The 17,268-nt window shown below is 49.9% G+C and overlaps 1 protein-coding gene across 4 annotated transcripts in view; it reads left to right on the top strand.

Annotated features, from left to right (window-relative positions):
* SSH2 (slingshot protein phosphatase 2) overlaps nucleotides 1-16,320 on the top strand; it is a 243,608-nt gene extending 227,288 nt beyond the window's left edge. The window contains exons 15-16 of one of the 4 annotated variants that reach the window (XM_074189117.1): nucleotides 5,207-6,041; nucleotides 8,030-16,320. In XM_074189117.1, coding sequence (XP_074045218.1) covers nucleotides 5,207-6,041; nucleotides 8,030-10,033 — 2,839 coding nt within the window. In that variant the 3' untranslated portion in view covers nucleotides 10,034-16,320. The remainder of the gene's footprint in view (nucleotides 1-5,206; nucleotides 6,042-8,029) is intronic. The other 3 variants (XM_074189115.1, XM_074189118.1, XM_074189119.1) reach the window with 3 other exon arrangements.
* Nucleotides 16,321-17,268: the final 948 nt, after the last annotated feature.

The raw sequence follows: 17,268 nt of genomic DNA, 5'->3' as shown, positions 1-17,268 counted from the left end.
GAGTGAGACTTCTAAGGAAGAGGGGAAGGAGGCCAGCTAGGTGGATAGAGCATCAGCCCTGGAGTCAGGAGGACCTGGGTTCAAATCTGGCCTCAGATACTTAATAATTACCTAGCTGTGTGACCTTGAGAGAGTCACTTAACACTATTGCCTTGCAAAAATCCCTTTAAAAAAAGGGAGGGGGGCGGGGGGGCTGCTTGTGCAAAGATTAGAGACGGAACGTGTCTTGTGTGAGAAACTGAGTGAATAATGCCTAGGTCTGGAAAGTTAGATTGGAGCAAGGTGGGGAAGGATTCTTGTTGCCAAAGAAAGGAATCTGTGCTTGTTTCTATAGACCCCTGGAGCATGATGAGTTGGGAAGAGCTCGGGCACTGACTGCTGTTGGAGGCTGGTTGGGAGAGGGGAGAAAGTTGAACAGGGGCAAACTGCTAGGAAATTTGTGGCCCTGCAAGTCATGAGAGAGACTGGACTCTGGTGGTGGCCATGGGGTAAAGAGAAGGGTGCAAACTGCAAGAGGTGTTGGAACACCAACAAGACTTGGCAACTAAGTGACCCTTGGTCTGCCAGCCAATCAAAGGGCCTGCTGGTTGAGCTGCAGAGCCCATATCTGGAGGCACTGTATGGCTCCCCAATATCATCCCCATGAGAGCCAACCCAAAGCCTACCTGTTTACCTTCTCACCCACGTGCCAACCTGCCTGTAAGAGGAGAGAATATAAATGGATAGATAAGCAGCTAAGGGATGGCAAGGCCAGCTCCTGCTCTGAAACAAAACCTTTGTAATAGTAGAGAAAATTCCTTAGAAATTCTCACATATTTCTGGAAAATTGCATTTGTTGCCCAATGCCTCCCAAGTCTTTTTGTCATCTCATCCTCCAAACTCCCAGAGGAGAGGGGGCCTGGCCCAGGGCTTTTGCCACCTAGTCTCAGCTTATGGTGAACCTATGATGGGATGCAGTATCAGAGAGCTGAGACCTCCCTTGTTTCACCAAAGAGACTGCCTGGGCCCAGAGGAGAAGGGACCTGGCTAAAGATGCCCAGCAAGCATCCAGGACCCTGGATGGCCCTTTTGGGGTGCCTCAGTCATTGGTCATGTCTACCACAGTGCCAACAACAGCCTCCATTTGAAGGAGAAACCCTTAGTTCTCTAGACAGCATCCACTTTGGATAGTTGGAGTTGTTAAGAAAGTTCTTCTGTCCCTCTTGTGGCAGTTCTTGGCTCTTGGCTCTGCCCTCAGGCCAAGTAGAACAAAGCCAATCCCTCCTTTGAGCTAACAGCCCTTGTCTGTGAAAATAGCCAGCCCAGGTTCCCAACTCTTCAGTCCATTTGTGCAGGAAAGTTTTAGTAAGTTCCTTCTGGGTTCAAGATCTACAAAGTCTACACAGACAAAAACTCCTCGGGGTGTTTATAATCTTCTGGATGATAGGAACAGATGCCCAGAGAGGTTAATCATAGTCATAAGCATCATGACAGGGTTGGGGCAACACCTGGAGAAATCAGAGAAGGGGACACTGAGCTGAGACCCGAAGTGATCGAGGGGTTCTGGAGGGGCAGTAGGGAGGAGGAGCAGCAGCGTTTTGGGCATGGAGGACTACCACACAAATTCAGTCTGGAGAAGGTGGCTGGACATCAGCAGCGAAGGGCTTTCTGAGCCAAACAGAGCTGTGGCTATCTTATCTTAGAAGCAGGAGGGCCCCTAGAACTTGGCAAGTGAGAGAGTGAGTGACCCACTTGGGATCCAGGGAGCCTCTCAGCAGCTGTGTGAGGCTGGAGTGGAGGGCCAGGGCCTGCATGGCCTCTCAGACCCCAGCTGGACATGTTAGAATGTGGAATTGCTCTCACTGATTGCTTCTAAAAGGGGGCGCTCGCAGGCTAGCCTCCCTCCTCTGGGCATGAGCCAGAGGACTTTAAAGAAGATGCCCAAGCTAAACCCAATGGTCTTGCTGTGGCCTCACCAAGAAAAGACAGCCAGACCCTTGCCTCCCTCACTCTCGCCTCCTTTGGGACTGCCAATGGCAGAGGAGGAGCCTCCTGAACTCCTGTCTGCTGTCTCTTTTTCTCTGAATCCCCTTCACTTAGCACAGGACAGGTGCCTTTCATTCATTCACTCACCCCCATTGACTGGCTTTGAGCCCAACACCCCCAAAATGCTGTCTTCCTGCCCAGCCACTCTCTCCCATCAAGACTCAAAGCTCATCCTTTGACCCAGAGGGGAGGACCCTCCCCACTCTTGCCTCTTGTCCCCTCTGAGGTGACTGATGCCAGGCAGGTGCCTGTGGTTCCTGGACCAGTGTGGGCCTGTGGCAGGGCAAGACCAGGGTGCCATCAAACCCCAAAATGAGGTGGGATCTGCCAGCCCTCAATTTTGGAGGTCTGCTCTCCTTTTCCTGTTTTTGCAGGTGGAAGGTTGGGTGACTGGGCAGGCCCACGCTAAAGTGGCGTGGCTTCCCAGCCCTCTGCCAAGCCGCTAGTCACCCAGGGGGCTCTTCTGTTGGATGGGCTCAAATGTCAGGCCACCGTTTGCAAACTGGACCATGTGTTCAGTGTATCAGGTTCTAGTTTGGGGGGTGGTGAGGGAGGGAAACTGCACAGGGACAGTTTCTCCATGTCTCTTCTTCATATAAGCACCCTTTAATTTTTTGGACTTTCCCTGTTACCCGGAAGGCAGGAAGCTAAGACTCCTTGCCCAGCCAGCAAACTGGTACCTCCTTCTCCAGCTGCCTCCTTCCCTTTAGAATGGCATTCTTGGAGAGGCCGAGCCAGCTTTGCCTGGTACACGCTCAGACATGTTTCCTTGAAGCCAACTGAAGAGCAGGAGCCCTTATAGGGCACCCACACCCCATGGTGGGGAGTCCGACTTTGTTAGGGCAAGATTGGGTTTCTGAAATATGACCCTGCCCACACTGGCTTCTCACACCTTTCTGGGAAAGAGCCGGAAGCAGTGGACCGACAAAGGAAGGAGGGAGTGGGCTTAGTTTGGAAATCCTGTTTTACTGCTCGGGTCAGTGAAGCCCTCAGTGACTTTCTCCTGCTCCCCAGTGAATCAGTGAGTGGCCAGTGTAGGAGGAAGTGGTTAAAAAGGAAGGGCATTCGGTGGACAGCTGAGCTCTCAAGCAAGGGTCCCGGTTTTAATGGCTTTTCACAGGGTCTCTGGTGCCTTAGGAAAGGGAAAAAAACAGGAAAAGTTTTGCTTTTTCCATTTGCACAAGCCTTGAAGTGAAGCAATTCTCTTTTCCCATTGGGGCCCTTCTCTCCTTTCTTCTTTCCCTTCTTCTCTCCCTTCTCTCCCTCTCTTCTCTCCCTCCTCTCCCTTTCTCTCCCTCCTCTCTCTTCTCTCTTCTCCCCTTCTCTCCCTTCTTTTTCCTTCTCTCTCCTTCTCCCCCCTTCCCCTCCTTCTCTCTCTCCTTTTCTTTCTCTCCTCTCCCTTCCTGAACAGTTGGCAGCCCCCCACATGTCTATTTGAGGAGGAAGGTAGAGGAAGCAACCCTGGCCAGACACCATGTTTGTCCGGCATAGTCAGGCTGAGTGAAGGACCCGGGATCACTGCAGCGCTGGCTGGTTTGGTACCTTGATGTTCCTTTCAATAAACAGTCACTGCCCACCTCCTGTGGGCACAGACCAAGGTGGGGAGCTGCTTCCAAATGGAAGTCAGATGCCAACCAAGGCAGACAAGAGCCTGGGGCTGCTGTTTCCAAGCATCCAGGCTATGTTACCTGCTCTTGGCAACTTGCTTTCTGTCACCTGCCAGATAGAGGGGAGGGAGCCAGATGGAGTTAAAAATTAAACAGGTTAAAAGGTACATATGAGCAAATGTCTCACTTTCAGCAGGTCATCTCTAGGTAGGCAGGCACACCCTCTACCCCCACCACATACATCCACACACACCACACACACTCACACATCACTCTTACACCCCACTCACACACACACACCCCACTCCCACATCGCACCTTCACTCACTCTCTCCATCATTGCAGGAGAGGACAGTTCAATAGGCCATTCGTGTGGAACTTGTGAGTCTTCCTGAGGGTCTCCATCACAGAATGGGAAATGAAGCAGCGAGCCCTAGCCCTGGATGGGGGGGGGGGGCAGCTTGGAGTTGGTAGCAGAAGCCCAGTGCAGAATCCAGAGCTTTCTTCCTCCTCGCTGCACCCCCAGGAGAGGAAGGCAGTCCAACTGTGAGATACGTTAACTTTTCTATCGGATTTATCTCACTAATGGACCTACAACCTCCACTTCATCAATACAGTCCCTATCATTAGGAGGCTCTAAAGTCTGAAAGATGTTTTGGCTCCTTGGGATAATCAATATGGAAGAAAGAACTATTGGAATCATTTGTCTTAAAGTGAGGGTCCCAGTGGGGCTGCAGTAGCCCTGAAGACAGCCTCTCATTTGCCGGCTGCCTGTGGAGCCACCTTCCCTCCGACCTCCTTGGACAGTCAAGGCTCAAGTGATCTTCCCAGATGTTCTGTCCAAGGAGTCAGAGATTGCTCCCCCCCCCCTCCCCGAGGGTTGGGGTCTACCTCCAGGCTTCTCTAAACCCTCCTGATCAATAGGTGCTACAAGATGCAGTCAGGAGCCTAGAGTGGGAAAGAAACCAGACTGAGATCATTAGGAAAACTGAGGCCAAACTTGGGGCAAGGGGGTCTTGGGTGCAGGCCTCAGGCAGAAGCAGAACTGAGGGTGAGAATGAGGTGGCATGTTGCCGCCGCCTAGGGGCAGCCAGGGAACCTGCAGCTCAAATCTGGTGTGTCTCCAACCCAGGATTTATCCCTTGTTCGGGTCAGGGCTGCCCTCCGGTGTGGGTCAGATGCCACTGCCAGAGGGCGAGCAGGACAGGAGCCTGAGCACAGCCTCCGCTGCTTGGAGGGTGGGAGCCTGGCGCCTGCCCCAGCCTCCTCGGACCCATCCTTGCCTCCCCTGCCCAACTCTGGCTGTAGCCACCATGGACCACAGTCCACCTGGTGAGAGGGGACCAGGACAGCCCATCTCTCCAGGAAACGGATGAAAAGGGGGCTCGTGGTGGCCACACTTCCTCTGGGCCCTCACTTCCTCTTCTTCTCCATTTGTGCCCAGTAGGATGCATCTGCCTCTCTGACCTGGACCTTCATGCCCCCCCAGCAGCCCATCTGGGACACCTCTAGACCTTGACATTAGACTTGTTTTCAGCCACTAACCTGAGATGTTTCCCTGTTTACCTCCACAGCAAACAGAGGCACAACAAGCTCTGGCGCTCTCACTCAGACAGCGACCTCTCGGACCACCATGAGCCCATCTGCCAGTCGGGGATGGAACTTAATAGGAAGGAGATCACCACGTCGGCAGACAGGATTGCAGAGGCCAAGACTGCGGAGAGCCACCCCCCGCTGCCCCCCGTCTTTGTAGAGCACCGGCTACCTCCAGACATGAACACACCTGAGCTGCGCACTAAGGAAAGAGTCATCTGCTTAGAATTCACATCCCGAGAATTTCATACAGGACAAATGGAGGATGAATTAAACCTCAATAACATCAATGGGTGTTCAGCGGGGTGTTGTCTGAGTGAATCCAAATGTCCTCTGGACAACTGCCATCCCTCTGGAGCCTTGATCCCACCAGACAACCCCTTGGAGATGCCCACCCGCTACCCAGACTTAACTGTGGAAGATCTGGAGACAGACGCACTCAAGACAGACATCAGCGTCCACTTACTCCCCATGGAAGAGTTGACGTCTCGGCTCAGAGACCTGCCGGCCTCTCCAGATCCCGACTCCCCTGGCACCCGACCCGGGTCCCAGGCTGAGGCATCAGACTTCAGCACCGACCGCATCGATTTTTTCAGTGCCCTAGAGAAGTTTGTGGAACTCTCCCAGGAGACTCGCCCCCGCTCCTGCTCCCACTCCCGGACTGAGGAGGCCAGTGTGGGGAGAAATGGTGGAGGCCGCCTGTCAATGTCAGAAACAGCCCCTTCCGAGGTGACCCCCGAGGGCCAGAGAAGCAGCTCCTCAAGCAACACTCCACACGTGTCAGGAGAGTCTTCCATGGATGAAGATCAGCCAAAGGTAAGACTCTAGTGCCATGCTCATCCCCAAGTCAGGGCCAAGGGCCTAAAGACCCTAAAGGTTCACTTTGACCTAGGCACTGATGGACAGCCAGGGAGCAGCTTGGCAGAAGCAGAATTCCCAAGTGCAGCATTGCTCTTTGGAAGGTTCTCCTCCGTGAGACCCTGTCCTGTCCAGAACTCTTCTGGACAGGCAAACACAGAAGCAGAGCCAGCCAGCCTGCCCACACAGGTCAGGGTACATGTCTCTGTCAGCCTTAATTAAGTAAAGAGCTTGCCCCCCAGCTACGAGCAAACTGAGGTTCAAGATTATTGACATGTGTGGAAAATTGAGGCAGCATCTGGTATCCCAGGCTGAATTGACTTCAATGTCAATCCTTGGGGTGGGCAGGATAGACACTTGGAGGAAATCACTCAGAGGAACCCAGGAGTCTTAAGATTCCCAACCATGGGAGTGTCCTGGGAGAGCCCTCTGCAGCAGTACTGGGTCCAGGAAGGGAGATGGAGGAAAAAAGAAAGTAAACTTAAGGGATCTGCAGACATCTCCCAGCAGGCCTGGCAGTCCTTAGAGCAATACCAAGTTGACCAGGACAGGGACCTGGAGTCAGGAAGGCCTGAGTTCAGATGGCAGCCTCAGAGTTTTTTCTAGCTGTGTGATCCTGGCAGAGTCTCTCTTTCCTCAACTACAAAATGGCCTTAATCTTCCCTACCCCTGTCTCCCAGAAGGATCATCAAATGGTCACCAAATGAGGTATTATTTGTAAAGCTAAGTGCTAAGTAGCATTTTTATTAAGTACCTTGTGACTGTTTTCAGAATAGAAGAGGGGACAGCTTCTCTTGGGTCCTGTCTCATTCTGCTTCCCCTCCATAGCCAGACTTCCACAGGCTAGGTCTCTGTCCATTTTCTTTAGACCACCGAGTTTGTGGCTCTCTCCATGATTGTAGACCATCTGGTCCAACCCCTCCCTAAAATGATGCCTTCTACTGTGAGGGTCCTTCCTTTCTGCAAAGACATTGACTTTTGGATTCTACCACTGCAGGCCAGTGTAGCACCAACTTGAGAGGTCCTCATGCTCCTTGACACATCCTCCCCCCAAGGTGTGACTAACCCTCAGTAGTTTGTGCTATCGGTCTTCCTCTTCTGGAGAAAAACTAGAGTAGGTCCTTGGGAAACATCTCCTAAAGGCTTATCCAGTTTCTTCCCAGTCTTCCCAGTCCATGGCCCTTTGGGTCATTTTGAGCATTTTGAAATGACCATAATCTGACTGGAGTAGATGCTGACTGGGCATTGAGTTGCCCATTTTCTTTGACTATAGCCAGAGAAGCCACTTGAGAATCTTTTGCTGGTAAATTGTTAAAGGGTATGAATTGATGTTTTTTAAGTCTTTTAACACACATAGTCAAGATTTCCAAAAAAGTGTATAACCTTACCAGATAAACCTCCCGTAAAAGCAGCCACGTGAAACTTAGTGTTGATTATCCATCAGTGCTCACTCTATACTCTCTTCAGACCAGCAGTTGGAAGGAAGAGACTCCTAAAAAATTGAGTGACTGAAGGATGCCTTCCCCTGTCTGGAGGGGCCCCAGTCCTGAACCTCTGAGAGCAGACTTCAGTCCTTGATTGGAATTGGCCAACAGACAACTTCACCGATAGAGAGAAAACTGGAGATGAAGGTTGTCATGGGGCCAGGGGCTCCCCTGCCCTCAGGGCTCAGGGATACAAGAAGCCCAGAGGCAGGGTTGGCCCTGAAGGGGCCCCTCAAGCCTAGACTGTGGGACAGGACAGCCCACAGTAGGAGCCCACCACTGTCGTTTGGATGTGTAGAACCACAGCAAAGACTTGTGGAAATCTCAGCCACTCTCTTACTATGTATTCATAGTCAAGTAGATTTTCTTTCTAGAATTAGGTGATTGATAAATAGGGAAATGTATGTTTTCAACCAGATTGTAATTTGCTGTAAATATCTGTCTTTCCTTCACTTCTCTTAGGATATCTCTGAAGTAGTGAGCCCAGAGGATACGATGCAATCCCACTCAGAAAATGCAATTTCTGTGAAAGAAATTATCACTGAAATTGAATCCATCAATCAAGGAATTGGGCAGAGTCAGCAGAAGGCGGATGTCCTGTCCAACCCATGCCAAACGCCAAAGAGAAACACCATCCATGAGCTGCCACTCTTTGAGGCAACCTGGGCCTCCGAGGGTAAACCCATCCATGTGGACCAGGAGGGGGCATGCCCAGTACAACCCGAGCTGGCCAAGGGAGACCAGGAGGCCATGCTGTTGGCACCAGCCTCTCTGGAAGACTTAGAAGAAGGGGATCTGACTGAGGAAGAAGCCGAGTCACGAGGCCCAGGTCTGAACCCAGCACCCAAATGGTGCCCCGGGTCTGTGAGGCGGGCAACCTTGGAGTTTGAAGAACGGTTGAGGCAGGAGCAAGAACACCATGGTGCCACCCCTCTCTGCACGCTACTCACTCGCAAGAACTCCAGAAATGATTCTGCTGGGCCTGACGGAACACCAAGAAGCAAGAATGAAGAGCCCGCTCCAGACGCTGCCTCAGGACCCAAGGAACAGGAGTGGAGCAAGGCCAAAACAAAAGGGGCTGTAGAGGAGGCCTTCCCTCCCCAGCCCGACCAGGCGATGGACACACAGGCATCCAGGCTGCTGGGATTCCACCCCAGTCAGGCTTTTCAAGAATGTCCACTGGCAGATATTGGAGCAAAGAGGGGAGGGGTGTCCGAGGAGTCCCTAGCACGCAAGAAAATATCTATTCAGGACCATCTTCCCAAAATGAAGTCATTTGAAATCATTGAATACACTCCCATGGTAACATCTCCTGACTTAACATTTGACTTGTCTTCAGCAGAGAAGACCGGGGACCCTGTGCTGAAGACAGTCATGGTCGAGCAGGCCATCACGGTCCTGTGTACCGTGGATGAAAATCTCAACACCACTCTGTGTCCAGAGCTGACTTCTCTGCGTCCTCAAATGCTACCTCTGCTTAATCCAGCCTCACTTCAGCATGATGGCGCTCCCCAAGCTGCCTTCATCCTGGGCAGTCCTGAAGAGGAGGACTCAGAGCCTTCTCCCCTTCCTCCAGGGGCTCCCTCTTTGGTCAGCCCTGCAGGACCCCCCCAATCAGCTGGTTTGGATTACATGCATCCCCAAGCTGTCCTTCACCTGGAGGGGGTGACCGAGGAGAGCAGCACCACAGACAGTGAGCCCCCATCCAAGCAGAACCAATCTGCTGATGGGGCCTCCAGCCACACCACAGCGCTCCCTCGGGAAGGTGAGAATGCTCTGGTCCAGTGGGCTGTTGAAGCCCTCCAGATGGGCAGCCACGCTGCTGAGAGCATGGAGGAGAGCCGCGAGAGGCCGGATCCATCTCCACCCTGTGCTCTCCCCCATAATTGCAGTAATGACAGTATAAAGAACCTCAGCCTTGGCGCCAGAGCAATGAAAAAGCATCCAAAAGAAATAGAATCCCGAGTGGTCCGACAAGCAGGGCTCACCAGGCCGTCCCAGATGAAGCGCTCAGCTTCGCTGGCAAGTCTGGGTCACCTGAATCTGCATAAAAGTGGGGTATCTGAGGGAGAGATGGTGTCTCCAGAAGCCCCTCATCCCGATCTCCTCCAGCCCTCCCCAGAAGATCCTTCAGCAAGACTCGGACCCGTTTCCCAGTACCCAGAGCCCACCATGTATTTTGTAGAGCAAGTGAAAACAGCAGAGTGTATGGCCCAGAGCAAGCCGGTGGCGAGGCCTCTGGCGCAGTATGCCAAAGAGTTGGGGTCATCTCAGCAGGCTTTGCTTTTCAGCGCAGGACACCCATTGACTAGCTTGGGCGGGGGCCTTCCCCCACCTCAGAGACAGCAGGGACTGGATTCTCCGGTCGCCGCCTGGCCGCAGCCAGGGAGAACTCAGCCTCTTAGGAGACTCAAAAAGCCCAGTGACAAAAAGCGGACAACCAATCCCTTCTATAATACCATGTGATCCAGAGCCCACCCAGGACTTTTCAAGGGAAATCTGTGTTTGTAAAAGGGGCAGGTGTAATATGTAAGGAACATGCACTTTATTGGTTAATTTTCTATGTTTTGGTCATTTTACTATTGCTGGCGCATGCAGGGTTTGGGTTTTCTGTGTGTGTGTGACATGGACTGAGAGACCATTTTAATCTTTGGGGTTTTTTGGTTTTTAAAGAAATTCAGGCAACCTCAAAAGAAGAAAAAACACCTCATTTTCAAAGAACACTCTCAAAAATCAAATTGCTGTTTTTTTCAACCAACTTCCCCTGCTTTTCTTCTCTCTGTCCAAGAAGGCAAGGGAAAGGAAGGTCAGGGGACAGAGGAGGAGAGGAAGCTGGAGGAAGGTGTAAGTTGACCCAGTGCAAGCTCAGGGCATCCCTGACTATGCCCTGCCCGGCGACACGGGTCATGGGGAGAGGCAGCAGAACTCCCGACCCTAGGCTGGTAGATCCCGTTAAATCAAGGGGTGCAGAGATTCAGCTCTAGGTGCATTGCTGGTGGAAGCAACTAATGGCAGGATTGATTGATTTTTTAAACAATTTCTTTGTGGCACCAGCCCAAAATCAGGAAAAGACCTCCCTCAGTGAAGAGGGTCTCTGAAGGGGAAGAGGTCAAGAGGCAGCCCCAGCTCTCCCAGCCACTGAGCCTGCATGGCCTTTCTGTGAGATGGGTTCTCCATCCCACCACTTTCTTAATCCCTTAGAAAAATGTTTTCAATAGAAAAGATAATAGAAATGAAAAACAGCAATTGGAAGATGAAGTGTTCTTTTAAAATGAACTGTCTGTGGGGTTAAAACCCTTTCATTACTTGAATACTGCTGTGGGCCTTCCGAGTTTAATGGCCATATGTTTCCCCTCAAATTATTTTTCTTCCCCATGCCGTACTTCCTCCAATGCTGCCTATGATTTATGGGTATTTTTTTTATTATTTCATAGGAGACATTTGAATTGTTGCATTACATGTGTATAGCCTCCATCAAATGCAAAGCTTTCTTTTCTGTATTGTCACTGTTAACACTTGACGAAAGGTATTTTTCCTTTCCTGGAAGTTTTGTCATTTTCCTAAATTGTATATACAATATTTATGTAGATAATTTTCTTATTTTCTTACAATTTTTTTTTTTGGTGTGTGCGAATGTGTTTTTGGTTTTGTTTTGTTTTGCTTTATAATGGAGCAAGACTGTGGTCTGTAACTGGAAAATGCCCACCAAGATGTCATCTCAGAATAGCTCTGTAGGTCCCCGGCAGGGGTCTGCACAAGGTGGTGACGGTGGTTTTAATTATTTAAGACCTTGAATCACCCCCCAGAGTTCTGCCAAATGGTGTAGCATTTACTTTCTCTTCAGAGAAGCCCCCACAGGCCTTAATCGCAGAGCTGATTTCTCTTGGGCCTGAGATTCCAGAAAGCTAAGTTTGCCAGTAATTGAACCATAGCCAGAGAGAATTTTTAAGACTATTACCACCCAGTGTTTAAAATCCTAATGGTGGCTGGGAGCTGAGGGCAAAGAGATCCGAGCCCCAAGCACGTGTGAGTTCACTTACTAAATAACTCCATTTAGGCCACAGTTGGGCCAACCATCAGGACAGCTGCCCTGGGCATCCTTAATAAGCACCCTCGCCTCCCTTCAGCAGCCTCATGTCAACCCCCCTCTCCTAGCTCCTTGGAAACATATTTGGTCCAGCAGAACTTCAACTGAAGGGATTCACACATTGCTTTCCAGCCCATTGTCCTGGTGAAAGTCCCCATTGTGGAGGGATTGACTTGAGAGAGCAGCCCTCCAGTGGAATGGAAACTGCTCATGGAGACCATCAGGTAGGAAAGGAAAGCTTCTAGGGGAGGGGGCAGGCACTAGGCGGGTTGCTTGACCCTTCATCAGTTGTCTCTTGGAAGCCATCCTCCAGGATGTCATTGCAGCCTGTGGACTTGGTTATAACTGCACTTACCCACTTTGTTTAAATGTTTAAGTAGGCGACATCCATACCAAGCCTTGTGATTCATCTCATGTGATTCCTGGCTATTGACTGGGTTGCATAGTGATCTTGAATGACACCTGTCTGTGGGGGGACTAGGGAAGAGGGGGAGTGTTGGGTCTCTCATATTCAAACTATGCAGTCTTATCACTAAGGACCCACCCACCCCAATGTGAAGACAAGAAAAGAGCCAGGCAGGTAATAAGTGACAAGAACCAGAGAGAGGAGAGTGACAGAGGCGAGGAATCCACTTTTCATTAACTCCTCAGGACAATGATCTCCCAGATCAAAGCAATACCGACAGTATTGCAAGTCTCTTTATTTCTCCTCCCTTTCTAAACAAGGACCCTCTCACTGTAGAAGTAAAGAAGAAAGAAGAATCTCCAGGTCAGGGACACATAACGCTGTGAAACCACATTTTAGGTGGAGGAGAGGACAGGGCCTCAGGTTGACCTTCTGTTGCTGGCTGACTTGCTTGTCTGTGGTTTAGTTTCTTGTGGAAACCTTTGGTTAGGGTTTCTCATTCAAACATGCCCATCTTTTCCAGTTGAGAATTCTCATCTCATGACCAGGTTGAGCAGGAGCCTTCCTCAATGGTGATTCTGATGAAGGTCCATGAACAGTGGGCCTCATCACACCTTTATCTTTTCCAAACTCCAGTGACCCTTTTTAACCTAGACCTGCTCTCTCTCCCTCATGGAAAATCCACCACTGACATTTCTGGGTCTGGACAGACTGACAAGGCTGGGCAGGAAAGTCTTTGTGGCCAGTCTGGCCCCATTCTAACACAATGGCTTTCTCTTTTTAGTGAGTATCTAAGATGAATCAAATTCATCTTTAAAAAAATAGTAACTGGAATCATCTCTTCTACTCCAAATGGCATAGGTCTAGCTTGCAGGATGGGTCTCCCAAGAGCAGAGCCTTTGAGCTGTGCCTTGTGATGAATGGTCTAGGAAGAAGAGAACGATCACGATTTTATCGATGGTTTTTGGAAACTAAATACTACTATGTAGTAATGCTCAGTTCTCCAAGTCCCCTCTTCTTTGCCTTTAGGATTCAGAAAGGAAACATTGCTGACATGCCAGACTCTTCAGTCCTGCCTGATGCAGTCTTTTTTTCCCAACTGATGTCTCTTGGGTTTGTTAACATCCTGTGTGGATGCAGTTGGAGCAAGCCGAAGTTTCCTTGGGGATCTCTCTGATAAAAGGCATTTATTTCTTGGAATGGAGCAGAATTTGAGAATCCCTGGCCTGCTCTATTTGGAGTTTCAGATCCAAAGTAACATGGGGTTAGTGTTTCATAAGAGAAGCCACAAGGAGTAACCCACTAAGCAAAAAGAGGTCATATTGTGAAGGTCATTTTCTTTTTGTACAAAGCTGTTTTTCAGCTATTTTAGGAACCTGCTGGAGGACCCTTTATTGTTTACATTGTGAATATGAAAACGTGTATTCTGTCTCACTGTGCTGTTCCCCTTGAACCCAAGTCACCCCCCAGTGGCTGTACTGTAGGTCACAGCGCACCCTGAGTCCTTTGCACAAGAACCACACCTCCCCTCTGCCATGATGGTCAGTCCTCACGGATAAGTGTGTGAGGCCGGGACTGATGTTTTCCCCACTGTGTCCTGCTGCACCCCAATCCCAATGTGCTGTATAGAAAGTAGTCCCTCAGCCCCTCAGTGGTGGTGTCTGTTTATAGTGATGGTTGTGATGGTGAATGGCTGGTATCTTTTCTTTTTTAATTTGTCATTATTTGGTGTGGTGGACAAGGGGAGATTCCCAGCTATTTGAAAGGCAGTTTGGGCTTTGTTCCTTCCAAATTGCAACTCTGATCAGTCCTGCTCTCAGGTCAAGTGTCGCTATCTGGCTCTCACTTGGCCAACACAATATCCATTGGAGGGACTTCTGGACAACCCTGCCAGTGAAGCAGAAAGCTGCACATTTACCCCCACCTCATTCCCTCCCCCTCATTTTGGGGGGGAGGAAGCAATTTAAAGGTGCTTTTGTATTTTCCCAGCCTGAAAGAGGAGGACTGGGTCCTCCCCTTAACTTTGGAAAGAGAGCCAACCTTACTTTCTCAGAGATCGAGGACAGGATGGCCCCGACTGGGTCTGTCTTTCAGCTCCAGGAACCCCCAGAAGGTCTCTCTGCTGCCTCACCCAACATTATGGTGATGGGAGACAGTAATTGAGGCACAAAGGTGAAGAAGACCCGAGGCCTGCCTTTTTCTCCTCATTTTCAGGGCAACAAACAGAATCTGGGCAGTGGGACCCAGAAATGGTCCCCAACCAATATGCACCCAGAGTGATTCTGGTTTCTGTCTTTCTCATTGGCTTTTGGTTTCCTTGGCAAAGCCTATGAAGGCCGTGCCTTTTCTCCTTTCTTCAAATGGGACAGATTTTAAGAATTGTTCTGAATGTGGCAATTCAGCCCCCGAGGACCCTCTTCTGCCATCATCCCCTAACACCCACCCATCCACACGTGTGTGTGTGTGTATGTGTGTGTGTTCTTTTCAATAAAGCAGGTATTCCCTGCAATCTCTGGGACCTTTCTGAGTTGGTGAAAGCAGAACTGGCCTTGTTTCCTTCCTTGATCTCCCCTGGTGGTTGGGACGTCCCACCTGTACCATAGATTTTTATTACCAATGTGCTCCGCTGTTTTTAAATGTGAACTGTGCACTGATGTGCAAATTCAATGTTCTTGTTACAGATGGAATAAATTTTTATTTTGAAGATGAAATGTGTATTTGTGTAAATTGTGTGGTAGGAACTATTGCTTGCATTGGGGGAAGCAGATTATCTGCCCCTAGAGGGGTGGCCTGGGAGAGGGGGAAAGCAGTTGGACCTTGGATTCCCAATCATCCTTTTAATAGGAGGCTATGAATCAGGGGAGATATAACTGCAGTTCTCATCTCCAAATTGCCCAAAACACTGTGGGTACCATTGCCCTGAGTGCCAGGGAGATGCTTCCTGCTTAGAAGAAGTGAGAGGCTACAAGAGGTGGGGAAAAGAAAACTGGACTCAGAGGCAGGAAATCTGGTCTTCAATCCCTCCTCTGCTGTCTCCTACTTTTGTGAGACCCAGACATACATGTTTCTAAGTTCCCATGCTAGCACGAGTGCCAGTAAAGTGCTGAAGGTGCAAATACCTGCCCTGGAGGAGCTTATAGTCAAATGGGGAGGTGACCACATACAAAAGGATACTGGAAAGGTGAGGGCATGTTGGGGAGTTTCAGAGAAGCCCAAAAGCAGGGTGGCTGGTGGAAAAGAGAAAAACAGTGCCAAAAGCCAAGGCCTTGCCCTCCAGTGGCAGAAGGTCTCGGAGGGGCAGAGGACACGAGGCAGATTCAGTCATGCCACAAAATGATGAGCTGTATTGGGGAAGTCCAGAAGCAATGTGACAGTGGGCAGTGAAGAGTCCTCTGGCCTCAGTTTCCTCTTCTGATCCAGGAAGATACCACCTGAAGGGTTTAGCTCCAAAGAGTGTGAGGAACAAATAGCAGATTGCAAAGTACATTATAAGTCTTGATTATTACTTAGTTCAAAGCAAGGAGGACCTGTTGGGGCAGCTGAAGGTAGTACAGTGGATAGAGCTCCTGGAGTCAGGAAGAGCTGAGTTAAAATTCAGCCTCTGACACTGTGACCTTGGGCAAGTCACTTAACCCTATCGCCTTGCAAAAACATAAACAAAAAGATCAGCTACTTTCTAAGGAAAATTAAAGCTAACCAGTTTTCTCTAAAATATCCCCACTGCCTAGGAAGCTATCTGTTGGGCAGGAGATCGGGGTGCAGACACAAACCCTCCAGCACTGCCCAGTCTGAACACAAGCCAAGATGGCCTGGGGTTTGTGCCTCTGTCCTCTGGGGGTGCCTTATCATTTGGGAAAGTGGGAAAGTTGGGTATCCCCAGAAAACCCCAGGTCTCCTCCTGAAACCTCTGGGCCAGCCAGCAGGAACTCAGCCTCATGAAACAAAAGAAAGATAAATATGAGTGCTGACACCCTGGTGCTGACAGGGTCCAAGTTGCCTCTGCAGGCAGAAATAAAAGGATGGAGTCTCTGGCCAGGGTTCCTGCTCCGCCCAGATTGGCTCTGCCTTCCAGGGTAGGGAGAGTCCCGCAGCCCGCTTGCAGGGCCTTTGCAGCTGGGCACGTGGAGAAGATGGACTTGGATCACTTGGGTAAAGCCTCCTTGGACCCAGGGATTGATTCATTTTTCTTGTGCCAATATAGCTCTGCTGCACAAGGGGGAAGATGGAGACAGCCTCAGGCCCCCTTAGTGGGATGGAGCACCTGGCTTTTTAAATTAAAAAAGAGAGAGGAAGCAAGGAGGGAAGCAGGAAGGGAGGGAGGGAGGGAAAGGGAGAAAGAGAAAAAGAAAGACAAGGAAGGAAGCTTTCCACTCTGCTCAGGAGCACCAGGGACGTGCAGGATAATGCAGTAGGATTCTGCAGCTTGAATCTCCAGTTTTGCTGATCTTGGAATTTAGAGTTAGAAGAGACCATTGGTCAGAGGATTCTTAACCTGGGAGTCCGTGGCAAGATTTGAGAGGCTCCGTAAGTTGGAATAGGAAAGCAAATTACATTTTTTTATTTTTACTAATCTCTAACTAAAATTTACCATTTCCTTCCATTATATAAAAACATGATCTGGAGAAAGACTCCATAGTTGTCACCAAGCAGTGCCAAACACATCTAGCACACACAGGAAAAAAAACCAAACAAAAGAAAGTGATTTGCCCCAGACCAATGGAAATGAAATGTGGATGATCTGCCCTCTTCACTCCCTCTGCCATTCTTACCTCTCACAGCAGTTGGTCAGCCAGGCCTTTCTCCCCTAAATTACCTTCCTTGAAGATTTTTCATTTAGAAAAAAGTCCTCCCATGTCTATCTCCTCTCCACTTATCTCTGCATTAGGGGCAGAAAAGACATCATGGCTGGGATTGGGGGTGGGGGTAATGCTATCATTACAGATCTGATTCTAGCCAACCATAGAACTCATTCGCTCCGACAGACTTCAGGAGATAGTGGAGGGTTGGGGGCGGCTAGGGGGCGCAGTGGATAGAGTACTAGCCCTGGAGTCAGGAAGACCTGAGTTCAAATTTGGCTTTAGACACTTGATATTTACTGGGTCTGTGACCTTGGGCAAGTCATTTAACCCTATTGCCCTTCCAAAAATAAGAAAGAGGGGAGGATTGAAGGGCCTAGTGTATTATGGTTCATGGGGACACAAACCTTCC

The sequence above is a fragment of the Macrotis lagotis genome, chromosome 5 (genome assembly GCF_037893015.1).
Source record: "Macrotis lagotis isolate mMagLag1 chromosome 5, bilby.v1.9.chrom.fasta, whole genome shotgun sequence".
NCBI classification, from domain to species: Eukaryota; Metazoa; Chordata; class Mammalia; order Peramelemorphia; family Peramelidae; genus Macrotis; species Macrotis lagotis.
This window is presented reverse-complemented; position numbering and strand designations above follow the sequence as displayed.